At 42.5% G+C, this 27,661-nt stretch overlaps 1 protein-coding gene across 1 annotated transcript; it reads left to right on the top strand.

Moving 5' to 3' along the window:
• Positions 1–1,602: 1,602 nt before the first annotated feature.
• LOC109906221 (protein TEX261) lies at positions 1,603–27,661 on the top strand. Its single transcript, XM_031791910.1, has 6 exons — positions 1,603–1,790; positions 9,375–9,454; positions 9,796–9,949; positions 10,147–10,214; positions 10,688–10,790; positions 26,188–27,661. Exons 1-6 carry the CDS (start codon positions 1,721–1,723, stop codon positions 26,301–26,303), a joined length of 591 nt encoding a protein of 196 aa, XP_031647770.1. The 5' UTR covers positions 1,603–1,720; the 3' UTR covers positions 26,304–27,661.

The following is a 27,661-nucleotide window of genomic DNA, read 5'->3' as shown; positions in this document are numbered from 1 at the left end:
ATTACCAATGTCCCTGTACAGCGTGGGGGTAATATAACTGTGTGCTGACATCACTCAAAACGGGGTCCTCCATCACAATGCCACACTGGGTCCGTACAACACCGGCCATATGCTGACTTTTCTGGATGCAATTTACACAATGCTTGTCCCTAATCCAGATCAGGAGCCTGCTAGATTTGTGCTTTTATGGAACAATGTTAGTTTTCACAGGGCTGTTCTGGTCCAAAACTGGTTTGCCACCCATCCACAATTTGTAGTTTTGTACCTACCCCCATATTCACCTTTTCTAAATCCCATAGAGGAATTATTCTCAGCCTGGCGCTGGAAAGTGTATGATCGCCAACCCTATGCCCGTATGCTGCTTCTCCAGGCAATGGAGGACGCATGTGGGGACATAGAGGTTGCCTCTGTCCAAGGTTGGATATGCAATGCTAGGAGATACTTCCCTCTATGTTTGGCAAGAGAAAACGTGTCTTGTGATGTGGACGAAGTATTGTGGCCAGGCCCAGGCCGGAGAAGAGATGAAGCATAGCTTAGCACTGGTGACTGTTGTATGCTACTGTATACAACAGTAATGTTTGGCCTAATAAATATTTTCTGTTTCTACATTGCATTGGTGTTTACAGTGTACTTGTTACCCCTCTCAGCAGATTATTCACTGTAGAACATTGTATTGAAATGTAGATATAAGCCTATGAAAGACAAAACAGCTTTAGATTTAGAACAAGTGTTTACATGGTATATCCAAAAATGTACTATTATGAAAGCAGTGTTTGCCATTTGATGCGAATGCTTCATTCTGACATGTGTTTATGGCATTTTGAACACAGTGTTACATTTTGAAGGAGATGTGAGGCATTTTGTGTGTGGTTTTGGGAATTGTGTGTAGAGTTTTGAAAAAAGGAGACAGTTTTGAAAATGTGTGTAAGCAGTTGGAAAAAAAATGGTGAAAGAGTGGAAATACCTTCTCTTATTCTGGACTTCCTTATAGCTGGACATCAAGCCCCTTAGCTCACACAACAGAGGAACTTTCTATACTTGGGTTGCTGAGGTGTTGTCGAGCTAAGAGCGCACAGGTGATTTTAATGGTCCTCCAGCTTTTGAAAACGTCTGAAATGGTGGCTGGATGCATGCCACCTTTTTGAGTTCACACCTCCACACCCCCCTGCTCTTTGTTAAAAGTACTGAATGGGATAACTGTCACACTTCAACTCTGACACCATTTCAGTGTCTGCTGTGTGCAGTTCACTCATTATTTATTTAATTTAGCTACTTTACTAGGTCTGCTTTTCACTTTCAGCATAAATGTTTTAAAGGTGTTGGTTTAAAAACAAATGCTGCTACCCCCTTTGTGTAGGTGTGTGTGTGAGGAAATTAACATAAATAAAATAGCCTATTCTACTATATTTCTATTGTCTCACTACTATTTCATAAATTACAGCATGCATGGAAAACCAACAGGTAATTGCAGCACATTCACTTCTGATAATGTATTTGATTAATTTATCTATCTCAGTCCCTCTCTGTGGGAAGCATAGCGGCACAAAAAGTTGCTGCAATTCCACCTCCGAACAGAACTGGCGCTGTAACCTCAGCGGCACACTGGATCCTTGAGGGGAGGAACTGACCATCCATCAGTTAGCTAAATTATTTCCAAGCGTAGCACTCACTGTCACTTTTGTTTTTTCATATGTATGTGTTTTATTTTACATGAAACGAGATGTGGTTTATTTATTTACTAAGTTGGCTGTCGTTGGTGATACAAATATCTTTCGTCACACTAGCAATTGGTGAGTTTACTTGTAACGTTACATTGTTGAAGTCGTTAGCTTCGCCACATTACCTTTATTTTCCCACTCGCCTTGTATTGATACCTGTCACTTTGACCTCGGGTCGGAGTGACAAACAATCGACAATGTAGCGGAAGAAAATGTATTCAACTGACTTGCTAGGATAACATTAACCTTGTAGCTAGCAATGCACAGTGTGGCAAATTCCCATAGCTAGTTTGCTATCGAGCTAAAAGCCAACTCAATCAGGTAACTAGCTAACGTTAGCTATGGTTCATGTTCAAGAGAGTTTAAGCGAATCCACTAATACTTTTCACGTGAAACGTTACTAACCAATCATTTGACATTAAACTAGCCAACAAGTCGTTGCCTATGTAACGTTAACCACTCATCTCGTCTTGCCTCAACCGTTTCATCTCCACCCTGCAACTTGTGACAAAGCTAACTAGCTATTGTTAGCTTGCTACCGAAATAGCTAACACCTGTACATTGTCATTGGGCCAGTTCGTTTTGCAAGGGCCGGTTCCCCGGGCGGGTGGAGACTAATGGAATAGTCTACAATTCGAAACTCCGCCGACCTGGGGCACTGGGCCATGTAAAATAAACTAGTGCTAGTGGCCCATGTTGTTGTTATGCAAGTGGCTAATTGTATTAGCTAACTATCTTTTACCACTGTTTACAAAAGTACTGTACCGTTACTGTATAGCCATTGAACTTTACAGAAAATCAATAGCTGGAGAGGACTATCTAGCACGCAACTGTTGCCCTGTCCTGTCCACGTTGGCACTTTCAGAAACTCATGATGTCATCTCACCTGGCAACGTTTAACCTCTGCCACTCCGAGCATGCGTACCTGTGGAGGATGGGTTGCAACATTCCATTGCGTCTTGGGCCGAGTCATCATTGATTTATCTACTCAATAAAAATAACACATGCTGCCTATATCTCCAAATAAGTTATAAACTACTGTACAACAAGCTATGGGAGATGCCTGGTTTATACCCTTAAAAAAGTCTAATAGGCTATTAGGCTTAGCTTTGCAGATGGCTTTATACATTATTTTTTCCCCCTGCGCTACATAAATGTGTGTCTCTAAGCTTAGATGATAATACTAGTTTCAAAGTGATAGTCAGTGAACCTTGTTTTGTTACATAGGCATAAAAAATATATCCTAAAATCCAATCTTGTTTTACAGTTAATACGTATTATGACAGTGTCTATTTAGCAATTCATCAGCATATTTACTAATAACTAGTAAATTAAGATAGTCCATGTGGATTTAATGCTCTTTTTTGGTGGTCTCTGGTACATTCTAATAATGCCTTCGTTCCATCTGAAATCCACAGCAAAATGTAATACTTTGAGTATTTACCTCCCAGATTGTAACACAATACCAGAACACATTTGTCCAATCTAAATTACTGAAAATGTATGAATTCAGAAAGGGAACATTCAACTTTTATTGAAAAAAAACATTTAACATGTCTTCTCTTGAGATAAAATCATTTTACTGCAAGATATGAATAGACACAATTGTTTGTTCTTCAAATGATGTATTTTATTAACTGAAATGAAATAAATAGCCCAAATTATCTTGAAAGAATACACTACCAGTCAAAAGTACAAAACTATCAAATAACACATGGAATCATGTAGTAACCACACTTTTGACACACTCTTGGCATTCTCTCAACCAGCTTCATGAGGTAGTTACCTGGAATGCATTTCAGTTAACAGGTGTGCCTTAACAGTTAATTTGTGGTATTTCTTTCCTTCGTAATGCGTTTGAGACAATCAATTGTGTTGTGACACGGTAGGGTTGGAATACAGAAGATAGCCCTATTTGGTAAAATACCAAGTCCATATTATGGCAAGAACAGCTCAAATAAGCAAAGAGAAATGAAAATCAAATCTCGTTTGTCACATGTGCTGAATACAACGGATGTAGACCTTAATGAAATGCTTACTTACTACAAGCCCTTAACCAACAATGCAGTTTGAAGAAAAATACGTGTTAAGTAAAAAATAGGAAATAAAAGTCAATGCAAATAGTCTGGGTAGCCATTGATTAGCTGTTCAGGAGTTTTATGGCTTGGGGTAGAAGCTGTTGAGAAGCCTCTTGGAACCAGACTTAGCGCTCCGGTACCACTTGCTGTGCGGTTGCAGAGAGAACAGTCTAGGGTGGCTGGAGTCTGACAATTTTTGGGACCTTCCTCTGACACCGCCTGGTATTGAGGTCCTGGTTGGCAGTAAGCTTGGCCCCGGTGATGTACTGCCCTCTGTAGTGCCTTGCGGTCGGTTGTCATACCAGCCAGCCAGTGATGCAACCAGTCGCTCTCGATGGTGCAGCTGTAGAACCTTCTGAGGACACATGCCAAATCTTTTCAGTCTCCAGAGGGGGAATAGGTTTTGTCGTGCCCTTTTCAAGACTGTCTTGGTGTGCTTTGACCATGATACTTTGTTGGTGATGTGGACACCAAGGAACTTGAAGCTCTCAACCTGCTCCACTACAGCCCTGTCGATCAGAATGGGTGCGTGCTCGGTCATCCTTTTCCTGTCGTCCACAATCATCTCCTTTCTCTTGATCACGTTGAGGGAGAGGTTGTTGTCCTGTTACCGCATGGCCTGGTCTCGGTCTATAGGGAGGAGGTCATTCTTCTTTTTAATTTTTAATTTGACCCCTTTTTCTCCCCAATTTCGTGGTATCCAATTGTTTTAGTAGCTACTATCTTGTCTCATCGCTACAACTCCCGTACGGGCTCGGGAGAGACGAAGGTCGAAAGTCATGCGTCCTCCGATACACAACCCAACCCAACCAAGCCGCACTGCTTCTTAACACAGCGCGCATCCAATGTGTCGGAGGAAACACTGTGCACCGCCACAGGTGTCGCTGGTGCGCGATGAGACAAGGATATCCCTACCGGCCAACCCCTCCCTAACCCGGACGACGCTAGGCCAATTGTGCGTCGCCCCACGGACCTCCCGGTCGCGGCCGGTTACGACAGAGCCTGGGCGCGAACCCAGAGTCTCTGATGGCACAGCTGGCGCTGCAGTACAGCGCCCTTAACAACTGCGCCACCCGGGAGGCGGGAGGAGGTCATTCTCATCGTTGTCTGTGATCAGGCCTTCCACTGTTGTGTCATCAGCAAACTTAATGATGATGTTGGAGTCGTGGCTGCCCATGCAATCATGAGTGAACAGGGAGTACAGGAGGGGACTGTTGAGGATCAGTGTTGAGGATCAGCATGGCGGATGTGTTATTACCTACCCGTACCACCTGGGGGCGGCCCGTCAGGAAGTCCAGGATCCAGTTGCAGAGAGAGGTGTTTAGTCCCAGGGTCCTTAGCATAGTGATGAGCTTTGAGGGCACAATGGTGTTGAACGCTGAGCTGTAGTCAATGAATAGCATTCTCACATAGGTGTGCCTTTTTTCCAGGTGGGAAAGGGCAGTGTGGAGTGCAATAGAGATTGCATCATCTGTGGATCTGTTGGAGCGGTATGCAAATTGGAGTGAGTCTAGGGTTTCTAGGATAATGGTGTTGTGGGCCATGACCAGCCTTTCAAATCACTTCATGGCTACAGACATGAGTGTTATTGGTCGGTAGTCATTTCGGCAGGTTACCTTAATGTTCTTGGGCACAGGGACTATGGTGGTCTGCTTGAAACATGATATGGTATTACCGACTCAGACAGGGATAGGTTGAAAATGTCAGTGAAGGAACTTGCCAGTTGGTCAGCGCATGCTCGGAGTACATGTCCTGGTAATCCATCTGGCCCGCGGGCCTTGTGAATGTTGACCTGTTTAAAGATCTTACTCACATTGGCTGCGGAGAGCGTGATCATACAGTCATCCGGAACAGCTGGTGCTCTCATGCATGTTTCAGTGTTACTTGGATTGAAGCGAGTATAGAAGTAAATGAGCTTGTCTGGTAGGTTCGGGTCACTGGGTAGCTCTCGGTTGTGCTTTCCGTTGTAGTCTGTAATAGTTTGCAATCCCTGCCACATCCAACGAGCGTCTGAGCCGGTGTAGTATGATTCCACCTTAGTCCTGTATTGATGCTTTGCCTGTTTGATGGTTCGTCAGGGGGCATAGCGGGATTTCTTATAAGCTTCCAGGTTAGTGTCCCGCGCCTTGAAAGTGTTAGCTCTACTATTTTAGCTCAATGCGGACATTGCCTGTAATCCTTGGCTTTTGGTTGGGGTATGTACGTACAGTCACTGTGGGGACGATGTCTTTGATGCACTTATTGATGAAGCCAATGGCTGATGTGGTGTCCTCCTCAATGCCATCAGAAGAACCCTGGAACATATTGCAGTTTGTGCTAACAAAACAGTCCAGTAGCTTAGCATCTTCTTCATCTGACCACTTTTTTTAATTGACAGTCACTCGTGCTTCCTGCTTTAGTTTTTGCTTGTATGCAGGAATCCGGAGGATAGAATTATGGTCAGATTTTCCAAATGGAAGGAGAGCTTTGTATGCTTGCGTGTCTGGAGTTTTTTTCCCCTCTGGTTGCACATTTACATGCTGGTAGAAATGAGGTAAAACAGATTTAAGTTTTCCTGCATTTAAGTCCCCTGCCACTAGGAGCGCCGCCTCTGGATGAGCGTTTTCCTGTTTGTTTATGGCTGTATATAGCTCATTGAGTGCTGCCTTAGTGCCAGCATTGGTTTGTGGTGGTAAATAGGCGGCTACGAAGAATATATATGAAATCTCTCAAGACTTCCTCGAGACTTCCTTTGATATCATGCACCAGTTGTTGTTTACAAATATACATAGTCCGGCACCCCTTGTCTTACCAGAGGCTACTGTTCTATCCTGTCTATACAGTGTATAGCCCACCAGCTGTATTTTATTAATGTGGTTGTTCAGCCATGACTCGGTGAAATATAAGATATTAGTTTAAGGTTTCAAGCTTCCTTTTAAGAGGCATTTTCTCAGATTGAAGAATGACGCAGGTGTTAATCATGGGCTTTGCTACACAGAAAGCAGCATTTGACCACTCTATTGTCAACACTTTGATTAAATCAGTAGACCTAGATCCATATCTTTGAAAATACCGTATCATTAGCTTTTAAAACAATTCAGTCTGTTTTCTTTTATCAAGTTTTGGACCAGAGTGAGGCTGTCTCTCCACTAGCCTACCTATTGTTCCTGCAGTGAAGACGATTCACCATCTTCATTGAATGTTTTCATAATTTATCTGCAGATAATTGCCAAGAAGCCTACAAGTATGCAAATTAGGGAAGCAAATGAAAGGCTTTCTTACCTATGCGATTCGGTAGGCTGCTGACGAGTCAATCACTTTTAACGTCACTGTCTGGCAAGTCCTGATAGACTTCATATCGAAAATACAAATTAGATCTTTAGTTTACTTGTCCCGATGTGATACCATGGACATATAACTACGTTGTATGATTTATGAATGGCAAGGATATGACATTGACTTTATTCAGTCAGTTTGACACCATTTATAAACTAGTCAAGCTTGCTGCTCTTCTGTAAATAAGAATTTGTTCTTAACTGACTTTCCTGGTTAAAGGTTAAATAAAGAAATCAAATTACTGTTCATCAATCAAATGACAACTTAGCTCTCTCAAACCCATCTCTATATGTATTTTAATTTCACCTTTATTTAACTGGGCAATGACTGCCAAACCTGGATGACGCTGGGCCAAATTGTGCGCTGCCCTATGGGACTCCCAATCACGGCCGGATGTGATACAGCCTGGATTTGAACCAGGTACTCTAGCGACGCCTCTTGCACTGAGATGCAGTGCCTTAGACCGCTGCACCACTCGGGAGCCCTATTTAGGGTTTTCAGCCATTACATTCGCCCACATTTGGCTCTGTGTAAACTACAATTGACACTGTTTTTAACGTCAATTATCATTGCTCTCTAAACGGTTTTGGAAACATATACTGATATGACCTTTGTCTTTCATTTCAGTGAAAAATAATCTTTCAAATAAAAGATACGATTATTGTAGCAGTTTTGCACAGATCCTGTGTGCCTCCAGCTGACCAACTGCGCTTCCTCCTCAGCTCACACACAGGTGTTCGGAGCACGCTAGATAGCTAATTGGCGCAGGTGATGGCCTATGTCTACTGTCTGTCTACTGTCTGTCTTCTGTAAACGAGCGCTGTAACATGGAGATATGGCCATGTGGGGAACACCAACCCTATAAAATGTGTATCAATGTACCTTTTTGGCTTTTGAAAATGTATTGCTTGCTGATATGAATACGTTCCTTATTTTTCCAAAACATTACCGCAAGTGATGCGTGTACATTTTTTGTGCAATCGTCGGGGCTCTTAACAAATCTTCCCCTGTCAGAAGATACTATCGTCAGTATGCACCAAAGTAGTTAAGGTCTATGAATGGGGCTATGCTCCAGCACTTCCAATGTGCCAGAAAACAATAGGCTAAGTGGATTTTGACTCGTCGTTTCCACACTATATGGGACGTGCAAATTGACTCGCATGGATTATGGAGGAGCATCATGCTTTCCTCCCTCTGTGTGAAGGAATTTGACTGCAACCACATCGTACACAACACATACACCCAGGTACCGGGAGGTGGGACAGACGGCAGACTGTCAAACCAGCACTGTTTCCCGGTCATTGCTCACTTTGACTGACAGGCACCTGTTCAATCAATGGATCGCTTGAAGATGCATATCGTTCATTCTAGCTGGAGGGCTCGGCAGACTTTTTTTCTGACCTGAGAATTGAAAAGTAACTTAGTTAATTTAAGTGGAAAAAGTACCCGACTGAAAATGAGTGTGTAACCAGCTGTACAGCCGACAGCCGGCGCTAGTGGAAAACTGTGGTCTGTGTGTAGAATGGCGGACGAGTGGGGGAGTGCCTTGCCTTGCGTGATGAGATGCAGTGTTCTCCCGTGTGCTTGCCTGGGGTGTATCTGTCACCAGCTTCTCTTTGACCTAAATATTTTGACTTGTTATAGTGTCGTTGCCTCAAGTAGCCTCTTCTGGAAGCATGTTAGTAAATGTCTGCTTCTATCTAGGCTACCTTCAGTTTTTCAGGGGTTATTTTGGGTTGTGTGTGTTATTCCTCAATTGATCTCATCTCTCGTATGTTACAGTACAGTGCGGTCTATAGACGGGTTAGCTGACAACGTCACCAAAACGATGCGCACTATTCAAATGGGGCAGAAGTCCGTGAGTTGCGATTCTAAACGGTCAGATAGCTAGCAACCATGACAAGAAGCTGCCATGTGGGGAATTGTAGGAGTCTAATTTCATCTAGTTTTATCTTGTTCTTGACACCATGTCTTGTTTTGAGGTGTTTCTACTGATGGCAAAAATTTGCGAGCTAGCTAACCAATAACTGTAACAAAGTATTTGAGAGACAACAAGTGCTCATTGTGCAAATGTATTTATGTTTTCAATAAACATCTGAGATTTAATGTATTTTATGTTACCAGTCAAACCAACCCTGTCTGTTTTACCTCATAGTGGCACAAGTGGCGGTTTTGTTGCTAAACAACCAACCTGTCTATGGACAAGCTGGTAATGCATTTGGTTTGTTCTTGTTATTTATTAGTATGTCTCTCCTCCCCCCAGCTGCTGGCCTGTATTATTTGGCAGAACTAATAGAAGAATACACAGTTGCCACTAGTCGAATAATAAAGTACATGATACTGGTGAGTAGTGTCTCTTGACTGATATCAATTCGAACACAATGCAAATGATTTCCTCTAGTAGCTCTTGTATTTAGAATGTCATGGAAACGGAGCTCTCTCACCAACCAATCTCTCTCCCTCCATTCCCTCATTTAATAGGGACTAGGAGTTTTTCCTGGTCACCACTTTACCTGACCAGGAGAAACTCCAAATCCTAGTTATAGCCTATAAGGTCCTGAGTTTTTCAAGATCATGTGATCAGGGAAAACCCCTGGCCCTTATGTCCTGTAAGCTTGACTCCCAGTCCAGATGTTTTGAAGTACTAGCAGCTAACCATTGCTCTGTGCATGCATCCTCTCTAGTTCTCCACAGGCGTGCTGTCGGGGCTGTACCTGTTTGAAGGCTTCCCATGGCTGATGATGGGCTGTGGTCTCTTCACCAACCTGGTGTACTTTGGCCTCCTGCAGACCTTCCCTTACATACTGCTGAGCTCACCTAACTTCATCCTCTCCTGTGGTGAGCATCAGAGACCGGCAGCTGCAGAGGCAGAAACCAGTGTGTAGTGGGGATAGCTTCTCTATGTATAGACGTCTATGTACAATATGCTGGGACAGTAGTGTTTACCTGATCACGCAATCTGATACATGTTCAGTAGTTTTAACATCTGTCTCTCGCTCTCGCTCTCTCTCTGCCTGTCTCTCTCTCTCTCACAGTATTGGTGGTGCTGAACCACTACATGGCCTTCCAGTACTTTGCAGCAGAGTATTACCCCTTCTCAGAGGTAAGCTTAGGTCACACACTCTAAGGTAAGCCTAATCTGTGTTGATCACTCCTGAGCTCCAATGAGCAAAGTATTGCAGGGTACATATTAATGTATTCACTTAGCACATGACACAATGGAAGGGAGATGGCTTATACCTCACCAAGGGAAAGATGGTTGCTATGAAATAGAAAGCTCTGATTAGTTGGTCGGCCAGTCAATCAAGAAACCAAGTTATTATATTAACAGTCAATATAACACTACCTAGGACCTGAAGTTAGGAGCTGACCAGAAAAAACTCTCAGCCCTAGTTGTTAGCTCTAAGGCCCAGAGTTTTACCTGGTTAGGAAGAAATCATGGTCTTGCCTTGTACCCATGTGTCTCCTCCCTCCTCACCCTCCATGTCTCCTCTTTCCTCACGCTTTATGTCTCCTCTCTCCTCACCCTCCATGTCTCCTCTCTCCTCACCTCTACCTCTTCTTCTATCCCTGAAGGTCCTTGCGTACTTCACCATCTGTCTGTGGATTATCCCCTTCTCGTTCTTCGTGTCACTCTCTGCTGGGGAGAACGTGCTTCCATCCACCATGCAGCAAGGAGGTGAGCTCTATGATACTGTTCACCTTGTGGTTAGACGACCCAGGTCGTCTTAATACTGTTCACCTTATGGTTGGACCAACCAGGTTGTCGTAATCAATCAAATGTATTTATAAAGCCCTTTTTACATCAGTCAAATTCACAAAGTGCTATACAGAAACCAGCCCAAAACCCCAAACAGCAAGCAACGCACCCGTAGAAGCACGGTGGCTAGGAAAAACTACCTAGAAAGGCAGGAACCTAGGAAGAAACCTAGAGAGTAACCCGGCTCTGAGGGGTGACCAGTCCTCTTCTGGCTGTGCCGGGTGGAGATTATAACAGAACTCGACCAAAATGTTCAAACGTTCACAGATGACCAGCAGGGTCAGATGATAATAATCACAGTTGTTGTAAAGGGTGCAACAGGAGTAACCTCAGGAGTAAATGTCAGTTGACTTTTCATAGCCGATCATTCAGAGTTAGAAACAGCTGGTGGGGTGGAGAGAGAGTCGAAAACAGCAGGTCCCAGACAAGGTAGCATGTCCGGTGAACAGGTCAGGGTTTCATAGCTGCAGGCAGAACAGTTGAAACAGACTACACTCATAGGACCTACTGAAGAGATGAGTCTTCAATAAAGACTTAAAGGTTGAGACCGAGTCTGCGTCTCTGACATGGATAGGCAGACCATTCCATAAAAATTGAGCTCTAGGAGAAAGCCCTGCCTCCAGCTGTTTTCTTAGAAATTCCAGGGACAATAAGGAGGCCTGCGTCTTGTGACCATAGTGTATGTGTAGGTATGTACGTCAGGACCAAATCAGAAAGATAGGTAGGAGCAACCCCATGTAATGCTTGGTAGGTTAGCAGTATAACCTTGAAATCATCCTTAGCCTTAACAGGAAGCCAGTGTAGTGAGGCTAGCACTGGAGTAATATGATCACATTTTTTGGTTTTAGCCAAGATTCTAGAAGCCGTGTTTAGCACTAACTGAAGTTTATTTAGTGCTTTATCCGGGTAGCTGGAAGGTAAATGCATTTCTGCATTTTTGGACAGAAAGTTTAAAGATTTTTGCAATGTTACATAGATTTTAAAAAGCTGTCCTTGAAACAGTCTTGATATGTTCGTCAAAAGCGAGATCAGGGTCCAGAGTAACGCCAAGGTCCTTTACAGTTTTATTTGATATGACTATACAACCATCAAGATTAATTGTCAGATCCAACAGAAGATCTCTTTGTTTCTTGGGACCTAGAACTAGCATCTCTGTTTTGGCCGAGTTTAAAATAACAATGTGCCGCCATCTACTTCCTTATGTCTGAAACACAGGCTTCCAGGGAGGGCAATTTTGGGGCTTCACCATGTTTCATTGAAATGTACAGCTGTGTATCGTCCGCATAGCAGTGAAAGTTAACATTCTTTTTCCGAATGACATTACCAAGAGGTAAAATATATAGTGGAAACAATAGAGGTCCTTAAACGGAACCTTGAGGAACACCGAAATTTAGTTGATTTGTCAGAGGATAAACCATCCAGAGACACTGAAATCTTTCCGACAGATAAGATCTAAACCAGGCCAGAACTTGTCCGTGTAGACCAATTTGGGTTTCCAATCTCTCCAAAAGAATGTGGTGATCGATTGTGTCAAAAGCAGCACCAAGGTCTAGGAGCACGAGGACAGATGCAGAGCCTTGGTCATTAAAATGATGCAGAGCCTTGACGCCTTTAAAAGGTAATTTACCATTTTCGAGTGCAGTCTCAATGGTATAATGGGGTCTAATACCAGACTGAAACGTTTCATATACATTGTTTGTCTTCAGGAAGGCAGTGAGTTGCTGTGCAACAGCTTTTTGTAAAATCTTTAAGAGGAATGGGAGATTTGATATAGGCTGATTTAAAATAAAAAAAATAATAATATGGTACATTTTCTGGGTCAAGGTTTTGCTTTTTCAAGAGAGGCTTTATTACTTCCACTTTTAGTGAGTTTGGTACACATCTGCTGGATAGGGAGCCATTTATGTTCAACATAGGAGGGCCAAGCACAGGAAGCAGCTCTTTCGGTAGTTTAGTTGGAATATGATCTAATATGCAACTGGAAGTTTTAGAGGCCATGTGTATTTTCATGAATGTGTCAAGAGATATAGGATTAAAAGAACTTGAGTCTCTCCCTTCATCCTAGGTCCTGGCAGTGTTGTCCAGACTCAGGACAAGCTTTGGAGGAATTTTTGGAGGAATACACAGATTTAAAGAGAAGTCTGTAATTTGCTGTCTAATGATCATGATCTTTTCCTCAAAGAAGTTCATGAATTTATCACTGCTGAAGTGAAAGCCATCCACTAGGGTAATGCTGCTTTTTACTTAGCTTTGCGACAGTATCAAAAATACATTTAGGATTGTTCTTATTCTCAATTAAGTTGGAAAAATAGGATGATCGAGCAGCAGTGAGGGCTCTTCGAGACTGTCTTTCCAAGCTAATCGGAAGACTTCCAGTTTGGTGTAGCGCCATTTCCGTTCCAATTTACTCTAAGCTTGCTGCAGGGCTTGTGTATTTTCTGTATACCAGGGAGCTAGTTTTTTATGACAAATGTTTTTAGGGGTGCGACTGCATCTAGGGTATTACGCAAGGTTAAATTAAGTTCCTCAGTTAGGTGGTTAACCAATTGTTGTACTCTGACATCCTTGGGTAGGTGGAGGGAGTCTGGAAGGGCATCTAGGAATCTTTTGGTTGTCCGAGAATTTATAGCACGGCTTTTGATGATCCTTGGTTGGGGTCTGAGCAGATTATTTGTTGCGATTGTGAACATAATAAAATGGTGGTCCGATACTCAAGGACTATGAGGAAAAACATCAAGATCCACAATATTTATTCCACGGGACAACACTAGGTCCAGAGTATGACACGGCAGTGAGTAGGTCCAGAGACATGTTGGACAAAACTCACTGAGTCGATGCCTCCGAAAGCCTTTTGGAGTGGGTCTGGACTTTTCCAGCAACAAAACGCACAGCAACACGTAAACAAGTCCACAAGTTGTGACAGAAAATTACGTCAGCACTCAATTGGGTTCACCTTATGGTTGAAACAACCAAGTCGTCTTAATTAAGGATTGGTGTCCCGCTAGTGGGACAACTTCCGTTGAAACTGGAGGGCGCGCAATTCAAATAAATAATCATAAATATTATGGATTTTAAAAATGTAGGTACGTATAAAAGTGTCTTATATCGGCTGAAAGCTTAAATTCTTGTTAATCTAACTGCACTTTCTGATTTACAGTAGCTATTACAGAGAAAACATGCCATGTGATTGTTTGAGGACAGCGCCCCACATCAAAATATTTTTCCACCGGCACAGGTTTCATACATTCACATATAACGATTAAATATTCACTTACTTTTTGAAAATCTTCCACTGACTTGTCTTCCAAAGGATCCCAGCTATAACATGTAGTGTCGTTTTGTTAAATAAAATCCTTCTTTATATCCCAAAAAGTCAGTTTAGTTGGCGCCATTGATTTGAGTAATCCACTCATTCAACTTGCAGAGAAAGGAATCCAAAAATCTACCCCTAAATTTTGTTTCAACAAGTCAAAATCCATTTCTATTTGCTCCTCAGATACCCTAAAATGTAATCAAACTAATATTTATTTCGGAAAGAAGTATGTTCAATAGGAAACCGATTTTAGCAGGTGCGTAATGTCTTCATGGCGCGCGCGAACATGAATTTCCAAGACTGTGTCCTTCTACTAAAAATGTTACAAGCCTGAAACCTTGAACATAGACTGACACCCCGTGGAAGCCTTAGGAATTGCACCCAGGGAGCTAATTTTCAGTATGGCATTTCTAAGAGGATGGTCTCTCTCAAAAAAAAATTCTGGTTGGTTTTTCTTTGGATTTTCTCCTACCATACAGTTGAAGTCGTAAATTTACATACACTTAGTTTCGAGTCATTAAAACTAGTTTTTCAACCACTCCACAAATTTCTTGTTAACAAACTATAGTTTTGGCAAGTCAGTTAGGACATCTACTTTGTGCATGACGCAAGTAATTTTTCCAACAATCATTTACAGACAGATTATTTCACTTATAATTCACTGTATCACAATTCCAGTTGGTCAGAAGTTTACATACACCAAGTTGACTGTGCCTTTAAACAGCTTACACAATTTCAGAAAATGATGTCATGGCTTTAGAAGCTTCTGATAGGCTAATTGACATAATTTGAGTCAATTGGTGTACCTGTGGATGTATTTCAAGGCCTACCTTCAAACTCAGTGCCTCTTTGCGCGACATAATGAGAAAATCAGCCAAGACCTCAGAGAGAAACTGTAGACCTCAAGTCTGGTTCATCCTTGGGAGCAATTTCCAAATGCCTGAAGGTACCGCGTTCATCTGTACAAACAATAGTACGCAAGTATAAACACCATGGGACCCCGCAGCCGTCATACCGCTCAGGAAGGAGATGCGTTCTGTCTCCTAGAGATGAATGTACTTTTGTCTGAAAAGTGCAAATCAATCCCAGAACAACAGCAAAGGACCTTGTGAAGATGCTGGAGGAAACCGGTAAAAAGTATCTATATCCACAGTAAAACGAGTCCTATATCGACATAACCTGAAAGGCCGCTCAGCGAGGAAGAAGCCACTGCTCCAAAACCACCATAAAAAAGCCAGACTACGGTTTGCATCTGCACATAGGGACAAAGATTGTACTTTTTGGCGAAATGTCCTCTGGTCTGATGAAAATAGAACTGTTTGGCTATAATGACCATCGTAAGCCGTAGAACTTCATCCCAACCATGAAGAACGGGGGTGGCAGCATCATGTTGTGGGGTGCTTTGCTGCAGGTGGAACTGGTGCACTTCACAAAATAGATGGCATCCTGAGGGAGGAAAATTATGTGGATATATTGAAGCAACATCTCAAGACATCAGTCAGGAAGTTAAAGCTTGGTCGCAAATGGAGTCTTCCAAATGGACAATGACCCCAAGCATACTTTCAAAGATGCGGCAAAATGGCAACAAAGTCAAGGTATTGGAGTGGCCATCACAAAGCCCTGACATCAATTCCAAAGAAAATCTGTGGGCAGAACTGAAAAAACATGTGCAAGCAAGGATGCCTACAATCCTGGCTCAGTTACACCAGCTCTGTCAGGAGGAATGGGCCAGAATTCACCCAACTTATTGTGGGAAGCTTGTGGAAGACTACCTGAAACGTTTGACCCAAGTTAAACAATTTAAAGGCAACGATACCAAATACTAATTGAGTATATTTACACTTCTGACCCACTGGGAATGTGATGAAATAAATAAAAGCTGAAATAAATCATTCTCTCTACTATTATTCTGATATTTCACATTCTTAAAATAAAGTGGTGATCCTAACTGACCTAAGACAGGGAATCTTTACTAGGATTAAATGTCAGGAATTGTGCAACACTGAGTTTAAATGTGTTTGGTGTATATAAACCTCCGACTTCAACTGTTTCTATTGTGTTATATTCTCCTAAGTTATTTTAACATTTCTACAAACTTCTTGTTTTCTTTCCAATGGTACTAATTATGTGCTTATCCTCGCTTCAGGACCTGAGCTACAGGCAGTTTACTTTGGGCACGTCATTCAGACAGGAAATGGAGAAAAAAGGGGCCTAGCCCTAAGTAGTTTTAATACTGTTCACCTTATGGTTGGACCAACGTCTTACATTTTTGTTCTAGCCCAGTACCAATGTAGCCTGGTTGCCATCCTTGTTCAACTATTACATTCCGCTCCTGCCATTTGCCAAAGAGACTGGCCTTTCGGCAATCTTCAAAGATGAACATTCTTTAATTAATGATATTGAGCAGGATTTGATCCTGATTCGATAACACTCACAGCTATCATCCATTCACAATGATTTTGCAAATTAGACTGATAGGAAAATATTAACTTTATTCATACATTTGATTGGAAACATTCTAACGTTAGGCATTCTGATGTTATATATATTTCATTATAACTTTGGGTTTAGGGAGAACACGAGGATTCCCGTTTCTTGCATTTTTACCACCAGCCAATGTGATCGCAAAGATTTTTATTTTTTTATTTTTCAAAATAAATTAGCAAGCTATATTGCTACTTCTGGGACACGCATTGGGCTAGGCTACTGGTTCAACAGCTATGAGAGGAATACAGAGGATGAAAGAGGGAGAGGCCAGTAGAGATGCCAGCGGAGATGTGTGAATTGCACTAGAAGGGAACAGTGAAGACTGGAGTGTAAGTTAGAAGTTAATTCCCAGGTGGATTAGGGCTAATTAATCCACCATTTGTATGCTAGCATATACATTAGGCCTAGTCTACTAGGGTGAATTTAGGCCACCACCAGAGCACATTTTTTTGGGGGTCTGACACATTTTGTGCCAATGAATTGAAGTTGGACATGGCCAAATGCGTCAAGTTTAATAAAATGTGCAATTAAGTCTACACTAACCTTTTCCACTAGTGGCACTGGTGCTACAAATGTTTTAATATGCTTTCAATAGCTAATTTCTATTTTATTTAACCATTTTAACTAGGCAAGTCAGTTAATAAGAACAAATTCCTATTTACAATGACGGCCTACGCTGGCCAAACCCTAACCCGGGCGACGCTGGGCCAATTGTGCGCTGCCCTATGGGACTCCCACTCACGGCCTGTTGGGATACAGCCTGGAATCGAACCAGGGTCTGTAGTGTGACGCCTCTAGCACTGAGATGCAGTGCCTTAGACCGTTGCATGATTTACATTTTAAATAATTGATTAAGACCTGGCCTGTCCAATAATGGGCCTGCATTCCACATAAAACCAGGCTAATAATTACTAGCCATCTCTTAAATTAGCATGCCCTTGTGTTTTTAAATTGATTTGGAATTTTAAAATAAAGTGCAAAATTACCTTTCCATCTACCCGAAGACAATTATTTTGTATTTTATTAGGATCCCCATTAGCTGTTGCAAAAGCAGCAGCTACGCTTCCTGGGGTCCAGACAAAACATGAAACAATACAGAAAATGAATAGACAAGAACAGTAGCATGTGATTATCATTAGCATCGCTAATTGATACACAAAGTGGTAGACATATAGGGCCTACTCGCACCGCACACAGCAGGGCTCGACATTCAAATATATTTGCCAGTGGCACACCGGGTCAGTGCCAACTGAAAGCTACAGGCTGGAATGAAAAAATAAATAATAATACTGGCAGGGTCCATATCTCACAGGAAAGTGAATGATCCGTGCATCATTTCAGTAACAGGTGATTTTCTTTCATTTACGAGCTGAGCAAGTAGCCTGAAAATGTAGGACTTTTTCAAGCACTTAGTTGCAATTTTCAAGGATCTACATTTTTATATTTAATTGTTGTAATAGCCTATAGGTAAAAATATATAATCACCTCAATGTATGCAACAAAATATGCATTACCATTAATAGGCCTACACAATGGAATTATACATTGACATTTATTTTTACATTCTAAAATATGTGGACCAACATTTCTAAAAACATGTTTTAACTTTTGTAATTATGGGGTATTGTGTGTAGATCGGTGAGGGGGGGGATCAATGCAATCCATTTTGAATTCGGGCTGTAACACAAGAAAATGTGGAATAAGTCAAGCGGTATGAATACTTCCTGAAGGCACTGTATGTGTGCAGTGCGCGTGTGATAAATAATCGACATAACGAACAAACGGCTCCAGGAATCAATCCGTTTTTAAAAATCAAATGTATAGCCTAGATTAAAAATAGCATTATTACAATATTTTTCTTTCACTGGCGCAAGCGCGCCACTGACGGGGATGATCGACAGGCCCGGAGGGTTTCCAAAACCGGGCAGCCCTGTATGTGGAGCCCCGACACACACAGAAGGGCATTCCCGTGCCGTTGTTGCCTCTTTAGAAAGTTGCCTTATTTTTGGCCAATTGCACATTACTGTTTGAATAAATCATGATAATAAAACAAATTAAGCAAATTGTCTAACCCAAAAATAACGTGACCAGGTAAGAGAAATTCACTGGCACCCTTTTGAACAATTCGAAAAAAAATGTGTGTTGCACTACCAAGTCTAACAGTCACATTTGGTCGTAGTATCGAACCCTTTATAGTGCCGAGGCCTATTTAATGAAACCCTGGCTGTTGGTGTAGGCAACCGATAGCAAAGCAGGGAATCCCCAATTCCCCACTGATCTCCTTTTTGAAAATGGCAAGTTCATTTTCTCATCCATAAATGCATATCAAGTGCAAGTACACTGGAGGGCCTTTTCATTAGGAGGGAAGTCTACTGTGGATAGCTAAAATAATGATTATGATCACGTTCTCTCAATTGTTATATTTGGCCTATGGGGACACCTATACATTTGGCAGCCACGCACGAGTGACCAGTGTAGCCTTTTATCTTCTACAGTCGTGGCCATAGGTTTAGAATGACACACATAAATTTTCATAAAGTCTGCTGCCTCAGTTTGTATGATGGCAATTTGCATATACTCCAGAATGTTATGAAGAGTGATCAGATGAATTGCAATTAATTACAAGGTCCCTCTTTGCCATGCAAATGAACTGAATCCCCCAAAAACATTTCCACTGCATTTCAGCCCTGCCACAAAAGGACCAGCTGACATGTCAGTGATTCTCTTGTTAACACAGGTGTGAGTGTTGACGAGGACAAGGCTGGATATCACTCTGGCATGCTGATTGAGTTCGAATAACAGACTGGAAGCTTCAAAAGTATGGTGGTGCTTGGAATCATTGTTCTTCCTCTGTTAATCATGGTTACCTGCAAAGAAACATGTGCTGTCATCATTGCTTTGCACAAAAAGTGCTTCACAGGCAAGGATATTGCTGCCAGTAAGATTGCACCTAAATCAACCATTTATCGGATCATCAAGAACGTCAAGGAAAGTGGTTCAATTGTTGTGAAGAAGGCTTCAGGGCGCCCAAGAAAGTCCAGCAAGGGCCTGGACCGTCTCCTAAAGTTGATTCAGCTGCAGGATCTGGGCAGCTGCAGGATCTGGGCACCACCAGTACAGAGCTTGCTCAGGAATGGCAGCAGGCAGGTGTGAGTGCATCTGCACGCACAGTGAGGCGAAGACTTTTGGAGGACGGCCTGGTGTCAAGAAGAGGAACAAAGAAGCCACTTCTCTCCAGGAAAAACATCAGGGACAGACTGATATTCTGCAAAAGGTACAGGGATTGGACTGCTGAGGACTGGGGTAAAGGTCATTTTCTCTGATGAATCCCCTTTCCGATTGTTTGGTGGCATCCGGAAAAAAGCTTGTCTGGAGAAGATGGGATTGATGGGTCCATTTAGGGTGTGTGTGCGAGTTCGCTAATTCTTTCTAAGCCTTTGTCCATTCAGAAGGTTTCCTAAAATAGCCTGTCTGGACTCCATCTCTAAAGAGAGGAGGGACTAATAATAGAACAGAAATTAGCATAATAAAATAAAATGTCAGCAAGTCATGATGACCAGCATACTGTGTATTCAAACCACTCGACTTTTTCCACATGTTGTTACGTTACAGCCTTATTCTAAAATGGATTAAATGTTGTTTTCCCCCCCTCATCAATCTACACACAATGCCACATAATGACAAAGCAAAAACAGGTATTTAGAAATGTTTGTAAAAAAAAAATGGAAATATGACATTTACATAAGCATTCAGACCCTTTACTCAGTACTTTGTTGAAGCACCTTTGGCAGTGATTACAGCCTCGAGTCTTCTTGGCACAGCATGGCAGACATGTATTTGGGGAGTTTCTCCCATTCCTCTTGGCATATCCTCTCAAGCTCTGTCAGGTTGGATGGGGAACGTTGCGGCACAGCTATTTTCAGATCACTCCAGAGATGTTCGACCGGGTTCAAATCAAAATCAAATCAAATGTTATTTGCCACATACACATGGTTAGCAGATGTTAATGCAAGTGTAGCAAAATGCTTCCGACAGTGAGGTAATATCTAACAAGTAATCTAACAAATTCACAACAACTACCTTATATTCACAAATGTAAAGGATGGAATAAGAATATGTACATAGAAATATATGGATGAGCGATGACAATGTGGTATAGGCAAGATGCAGTAGATGGTATGAAATACAGTATATACATATGAGATAATTTAGGATATGTAGACATTATTAAAGTGGCATTATAAAAGTAAACACCTTTAAAGTGGCATTATTTAAAGTGACTAGTGATACCTATGTGATTGACCTTTAGCCATGTATTCATACATTTTGTGAAAGTGTGATAAGTGGTGCAGTTATGTGTGTCTGATGGCAGTGTATTCCAGACATTGGAATACTAGAGGTGCTTTTCCTTAAGGGAACTATACAGTCACCTCTTGTGGCAGACCTTGTGGATCTGCTGCCATATGTTTGGGTTTTCTGTTTAACAAAAATACAGAGTGGAGGGGGAGACAGACCATTTAGGATCTTGAATACAAGACATGCGTTGGTGTATTGCACAAGACTTTCCCAACTCAGGAGCCCATGCTTTCCGAGGATACAACAGTGATGATGGCTATTGGGCTTCCTTTTTCACATGCTTTTTAAAAGAGAAGTTGGAATCAAGTATGATGCCAAGGTACTTAAAATCAGATACCACCTGGAGCTTCTCCCCTGACACATCGACATCTGGCTCAGTAGCATCTGTTGCCCTCTTTGTGAAGAACATGCAAACAGTTTTTTCACATTGAGATGCAAACACGAGTTACTGAGCCACGTTGTAACCTGGACCATTACAGTAGTGAGTTCTTGTGCAGCTTGTTGTTTGCTATTTGCATGCACATGTAGCACTGTATCATCTGCATACATTTGAACTTCAAACCCAGTACAGACAGAAGGCAGATCATTAGGCTGAACAGGAGGGGCTCCAGTATTGACCCTTGGGGCACAACCACATCATAGCTAAGAGTGGGCGACAGCTCATTGCTCACTCTGACACACTGAGTTCTGCCTTCAAGGTATGATGGTCTTCGACAATTTTGTGATGAGAATCTCATGGTTAACAGTATCAAAAGCCTTCCTTAGGTCCAGAAACACAGCCCCAACAACGCCCCCTTTGTCCATCTTGGACTTCACATTTTCCAGAAGAAAGCAGTTGGCTGTTTCTGTGGAGTGTTTTGCTCTGATGCCAAACTGCATGGGGTGTAATGTGAAGGGGCTGTTGTTGAGGTGGGCAATCAGTTGTTACACACTTTTCAACAACCTTTTCAACAACCTTTGACACCACAGGTAGTATACTAATGGGCCTGTAGTTACTCACGTCAGCAGGGTCGCCCGATTTAAAGATGGCCATTATAATGGCCAACTTCCATACCCTTGGAAACACCCGAGACCAATAGATGTGTTGGTGACCTTAGTAATGGGGCCAATGAGTGACTCTTTGTAGTTTTTAAGAAAGGTAGAGTCCAGCCCAAGGTAGAGTTCTTTAGTGAGCTAATCACCTTGTTCACCTTTGACTCAGAAACCTCCCTTATGATGAAGACAGGTTGAGTGTCATTCACTAGCACTGAGCCCAAGAAACCAGTGGAGGGGTTCTGTGTCAGTTCCCTGACAGAGTCAATAAAGTAGGAATTGAAGGCTATTGCTATTTCGACTGCATCCTGTGTTTGTTATTCACCATGTTCATAAAAAAGTTTGCCTTGGCCTGTCTGATTTCCTTCATCACCTTATTTCTCAACATGGTAAACCTACGTCTGTCATGCTCTAATTTGGATCCTAGGGCTATTTTTAGAGCATAATCTCGTTCTTTCATCAATTTCCAGATTTCTCCATTTAGCCAAGGAAGAGTGCTCTTTTGGCCAGGTTTGGATTTGTCAATCAAGCCCACTAATGTTGTGTCGTCTGCGAACTTGATGATTGAGTTGAAGGCGTGCATGGCCATGCAGTCATGGGTGAACAGGGAGTACAGGAGGGGGCTGAGCATGCACCCTTGTGGGGCCCCAGTGTTGAGCATCAGCGAAGTGGAGATGTTGTTTCCTACCTTCATCACCTGGGGGGCGGCCCGTCAGAAAGGCCAGGACCCAATTGCACAGGGCGGGGTTGAGACCCAGGGTCTTAAGCTTAATGATGCTAGCTTAACTAGTCTCTCAAAGCACTTCATGATGAAAGAAGTGAGTGCTACAGGGCGATAGTCATTTAGTTCAGTTCTCTTTGCCTTTGGTATAGGAACAATGGTGGCCATCTTGAAGCATGTGGGGACAGCAGACTGGGATAGGGAGCTCTGTCCGGGCTCTGGCTGGGCCACTCAAGGACATTGAAACTTGTCCCGAAGCCACTCCTGCGTTCTCTTGGCTGTGTGCTTAGAGAGAATGTTTCTCATGGTCTGAGAGTATTTAGGTGCCTTTAGGAGTGGCGTCCGTCTGGCCACTATCATTAAAGTCCTGATTGGTGTAGTGGTGCAGAGATGGTTGTCCTTTTGGGAGGTTCTCCCATCTCCACAGAAGAACTCTGGAGCTCTGTCAGAGTGACCATTTGGTTCTAGGAAGAGTCTTGGTGGTTCCAAACTTCTTCCATTTAAGAATGATGGATGCCACTGTGTTCTTGGGAACCTTCAATGCTGCAGCAATCTTTTGGTAACCTTCCCCAGATCTGTGCCTCGACACAATCCGGTCTCGGAGCTCTACAGACAATTCCTTCAACTTCATGGCTTGGTTTTTTGCTCTGACATTCACTGTCAACTGTAAGACCTTATATAGACAGGTGTATTCCTTTCCAAATCATGTTCAATAAATTGATTTTACCACAGGTGGACTCTAATTTTATTTATTTTGTATTTATTTCCCCTTTATTTAACCAGGTAGGCAAGTTGAGAACAAGTTCACATTTACAATTGTGACCTAGCCAAGATAAAGCAAAGCAGTTCGACACATACAACGACACAGAGTTACACATGGAGTAAAACAAACATACAGTCAATAATACAGTAGAAACAAGTTTATATATGATGTGAGCAAATGAGGTGAGATAAGGGAGGTAAAGGCAAAAAAAAGGCCATGGTGGCGAAGTAAATACAATATAGCAAGTAAAACACAGGAATGGTAGATTTGCGGTGGAACAATGTGCAAAGTAGAAATAAAAATAATGGGGTGCAAAGGAGCTAAATAAATAAATAAATAAATAAATACAGTAGGGAAAGAGGTAGTTGTTTGGGCTAAATTATAGGTGGGCTATGTACAGGTGCAGTAATCTGTGAGCTGCTCTGACAGCTGGTGCTTAAAGCTAGTGAGGGAGATAAGTGTTTCCAGTTTCAGAGATTTTTGTAGTTCGTTCCAGTCATTGGCAGCAGAGAACTGGAAGGAGAGGCGGCCAAAGAAATAATTGGTTTTGGGGGTGACCAGAGAGATATACCTGCTGGAGCGTGTGCTACAGGTGGGTGATGCTGTGGTGACCAGCGAGCTGAGATAAGGGGGGACTTTACCTAGCAGGGTCTTGTAGATGACATGGAGCCAGTGGGTTTGGCGACGAGTATGAAGCGAGGGCCAGCCAACGAGAGTGTACAGGTCGCAATGGTACAGGTCGCTATTTTGTAAATGACATCGCCAAAGTCGAGGATTGGTAGGATGGTCAGTTTTACAAGGGTATGTTTGGCAGCATGAGTGAAGGGTGCTTTGTTGCAACATAGGAAGCCAATTCTAGATTTAACTTTGGATTGGAGATGTTTGATGTGGGTCTGAAAGGAGAGTTTACAGTCTAACCAGACACCTAGGTATTTGTAGTTGTCCACGTATTCTAAGTCAGAGCCGTCCAGAGTAGTGATGTTGGGCAGGTGCAGGCAGCGATCGGTTGAAGAGCATGCATTTAGTTTTACTTGTATTTAAGTGCAATTGGAGGCCACGGAAGGAGAGTTGTATGGCATTGAAGCTTGCCTGGAGGGTCCAAAGAAGGGCCAGAAGTATACAGAATGGTGTCGTCTGCGTAGAGGTGGATCAGAGACTCACCAGCAGAGACTCACCGACAGCAGACCCTCCGATTTGACACACTGAACTCTTTCAGAGAAGTAGTTGGTCAACCAGGCGAGGCAATCATTTGAGAAACCAAGGCTGTCGAGTCTGCCGATGAGGGTGTGGTGATTGACAGAGTCGAAAGCCCTGGCCAGATCAATGAATACGGCTGCACACTAATGTTTCTTATCGATGGCGGTTAAGATATCGTTTAGGACCTTGAGCGTGGCTGAGGTGCACCCATGACCAGCTCTGAAACCAGATTGCATAGCAGAGAGGGTATGGTGAGATTCGAAATGGTCGGTAATCTGTTTGTTGACTTGGCTTTCGAAGACCTTAGAAAGGCAGGGTAGGATAGATATAGGTCTGTAGCAGTTTGGGTCAAGAGTGTCCCCCCCTTTGAAGAGGGGAATGACCGCAGCTGCTTTCTAATCTTTGGGAATCTCAGATGACACGAAAGAGAGGTTGAACAGGCTAGTAATTGGGGTGGCAACAATTTTGGCAGATCATTTTTTAGAAAGAAAGGGTCCAGATTGTATAGCCCGGCTGATTTGTAGGGGTCCAGATTTTGCAGCTCTTTCAGAACATCAGCTGACTGGATTTGGGAGAAGGAGAAATTGGGAAGGCTTGGGTGAGTTGCTGTGGGGGGAGTGCTGTTGACAGGGGTAGGGGTAGCCAGGTGGAAAGCATGGCCAGCCGTTGAAAAATGCTTGTTGAAATTCTCAATTATTGTGGATTTATCAGTGATGACAGTGTTTCCGATCTTCAGTGCAGTGGGCAGTATTGAAGTTGTAGAATGGAAACAGGATGCACCTGGAGGCTCAATTTCGAGTCTTATAGCAAAGGGTTTGAATACTAATGTCAATGTGATATTAAAAAAAAAATCTGCGGTATTGTGTGTAGATTGCTGAGGAAAAAATACTATGTAATCTGTTTTAGAGTAAGGCTGTAACAAAATGTGGAAAAAGTCAAAGGGGTCTGAATACTTTCCGAAGGCACTATATGTTGCGAGGAATGGCGACAGGTGCCAGTTTCTTTCCTCATTCTTGGCATGCAACTGAAGCAAACCGTATTTGAATTGAACCTTGTAGGCTAATATTTTCTGTATCATTATTACTCTCTCATTATGGAGTCCTCTCTAGCCACTTTGGAGTACATGATCTTGCATTGACACTTCTCACAAGCACTTCATAACGGAAGTTTTTATTGTTGTTCTTAACTTTCTAACTCTATATTGCGCCAAATGTTGTTGTTTCCAAATACCAATCAGCAACTGCACCTTAAACCCAGTTGCATATTGAACATTCAGATTGCCGAAATGCCAGTCTCTTTGGCAAATGACACGAGTGGAATGCTAGCTAAAAAGACTGGATTAGTTGATTCAGGTGTGCCAGAATTGAAAGATATTGTCATTTTCACAAAGTGAATTGATGGTCAGTTATTTAATGACTTTTTATTTTATTTTTCTCACCCTCTCTAGATGACGTGGTCTCAAATTACTTCACCAAGGGCAAGAGGGGCAAGCGGTCCGGAATCCTGCTCATCTTCTCATTCCTCAAGGAGGCGGTGTTGCCTAGTCGACAGAAGATGTACTAATGCTCTACCTGGGGGTTTGGGTGGGGGGGGTACGGTAGATAGGGTTTGGGTGGGGAGGGTGGGGGGGGTACGGTAGATTTGGGAAGGGACTAAAGGAGAGGTGGCGGAGGAGGAGGAGGGAAGAAAAGGAGGAGGAGGAGGAGGAGGAAGGAGAGTGCATCGTAGCAGAGCAGATGAGAGCTCCCACTATTACTACGGACTAGCAGCAGTGCGTTTTACAGGACTGGTACATCTCTCTTACTCTCTCTGTGTCCGAAATGGCACCCTATTCCCTATATAGTACACTATATATATATATATATTAGTGTACACTATATAGGGTATCCATGTCTGCCAAGGAACAAGTGAAGACTTCTTCCTCCCTCTCTGGCTCGTTTTCCAGCTACAGTAAAAGCCTCTGTAGGCTCTACTCCAACACTCTTCTGTTCTGTTTTATAAAGGTTTGTTAAGGAAACTACGTGCTGGTGTGAGTCGTCTGGGCCGTATTCATTAGTGCAAAATGGAAACGAGCGTTTCTTATTGGACAAGTTCATGTTGTTCCCTCTCTGTTTATAGTCAGTTTTCTTCTGTTTGGTGCCTAATGAATAACAGCTAAGTGGAGAAGTCATGTTGGAAGGGAGAATGAGAACAAGGTTGGCGTAAAACGAAACCAGATAGGATCTCTTGAATGAGTCCAAATGGCACCCTATTTCCTACATTAGTGCACTACTTTTGACCTGAGTCCCATGGGCCCTGGTCAAAAGTAGTACACTATATAGGGAATAGGGTACCATTTGGAACGCAACCCTTATCTTGTGTTGTGTGCTGGGCCGTTAACTCCCTGCACGTATGGGCTCGCCTATAACCCAATGTTTGTACGTGGACCCATAGGAATGCATTTTTTTGTTGTTTCTTCACTGTTCCCCATTCATTGACTTCATCGTTATAAAATTACTTATTCTCTTGAACTGTTTAAAAGAAGAAAAAAAGCTTAAATAATATAAGTGATTTTTTTTGGGGGGGGGGTATCAATTGATAGAAAAAACTGAACAAACAAACATTCCCACAAATACTTGTGCAATGATTTCTGTATGCCTGTTATGGCTGAATCTGGGTGTGTTTAGAGGGAGGAAATGATAATGTGATTATTAAAGAGGCAGTACATGGTGTGAGACTCATCACTGATTGGTTATATGGAAGCTGCATGGTATAAGACTGATTAGCTGTGAGGCAGGGGACAGTGCTTTCAGAAAATATTCACACCCCTTGACTTTTTACACATTTTGTCATTTTGCAGCCAAGATTTAAAATGGGTTAAATAGAGATTTGGAATTAGCTTTTGAGATGTTTTACAAATGTAATAAAAGTGAAAGCTGAAA

This window comes from Oncorhynchus kisutch, linkage group LG16, assembly GCF_002021735.2.
Source record: "Oncorhynchus kisutch isolate 150728-3 linkage group LG16, Okis_V2, whole genome shotgun sequence".
Classification (NCBI taxonomy): Eukaryota; Metazoa; Chordata; class Actinopteri; order Salmoniformes; family Salmonidae; genus Oncorhynchus; species Oncorhynchus kisutch.
Note: the sequence above shows the minus strand (reverse complement) of the source record. Positions and strands in the feature narration are given on the sequence as shown.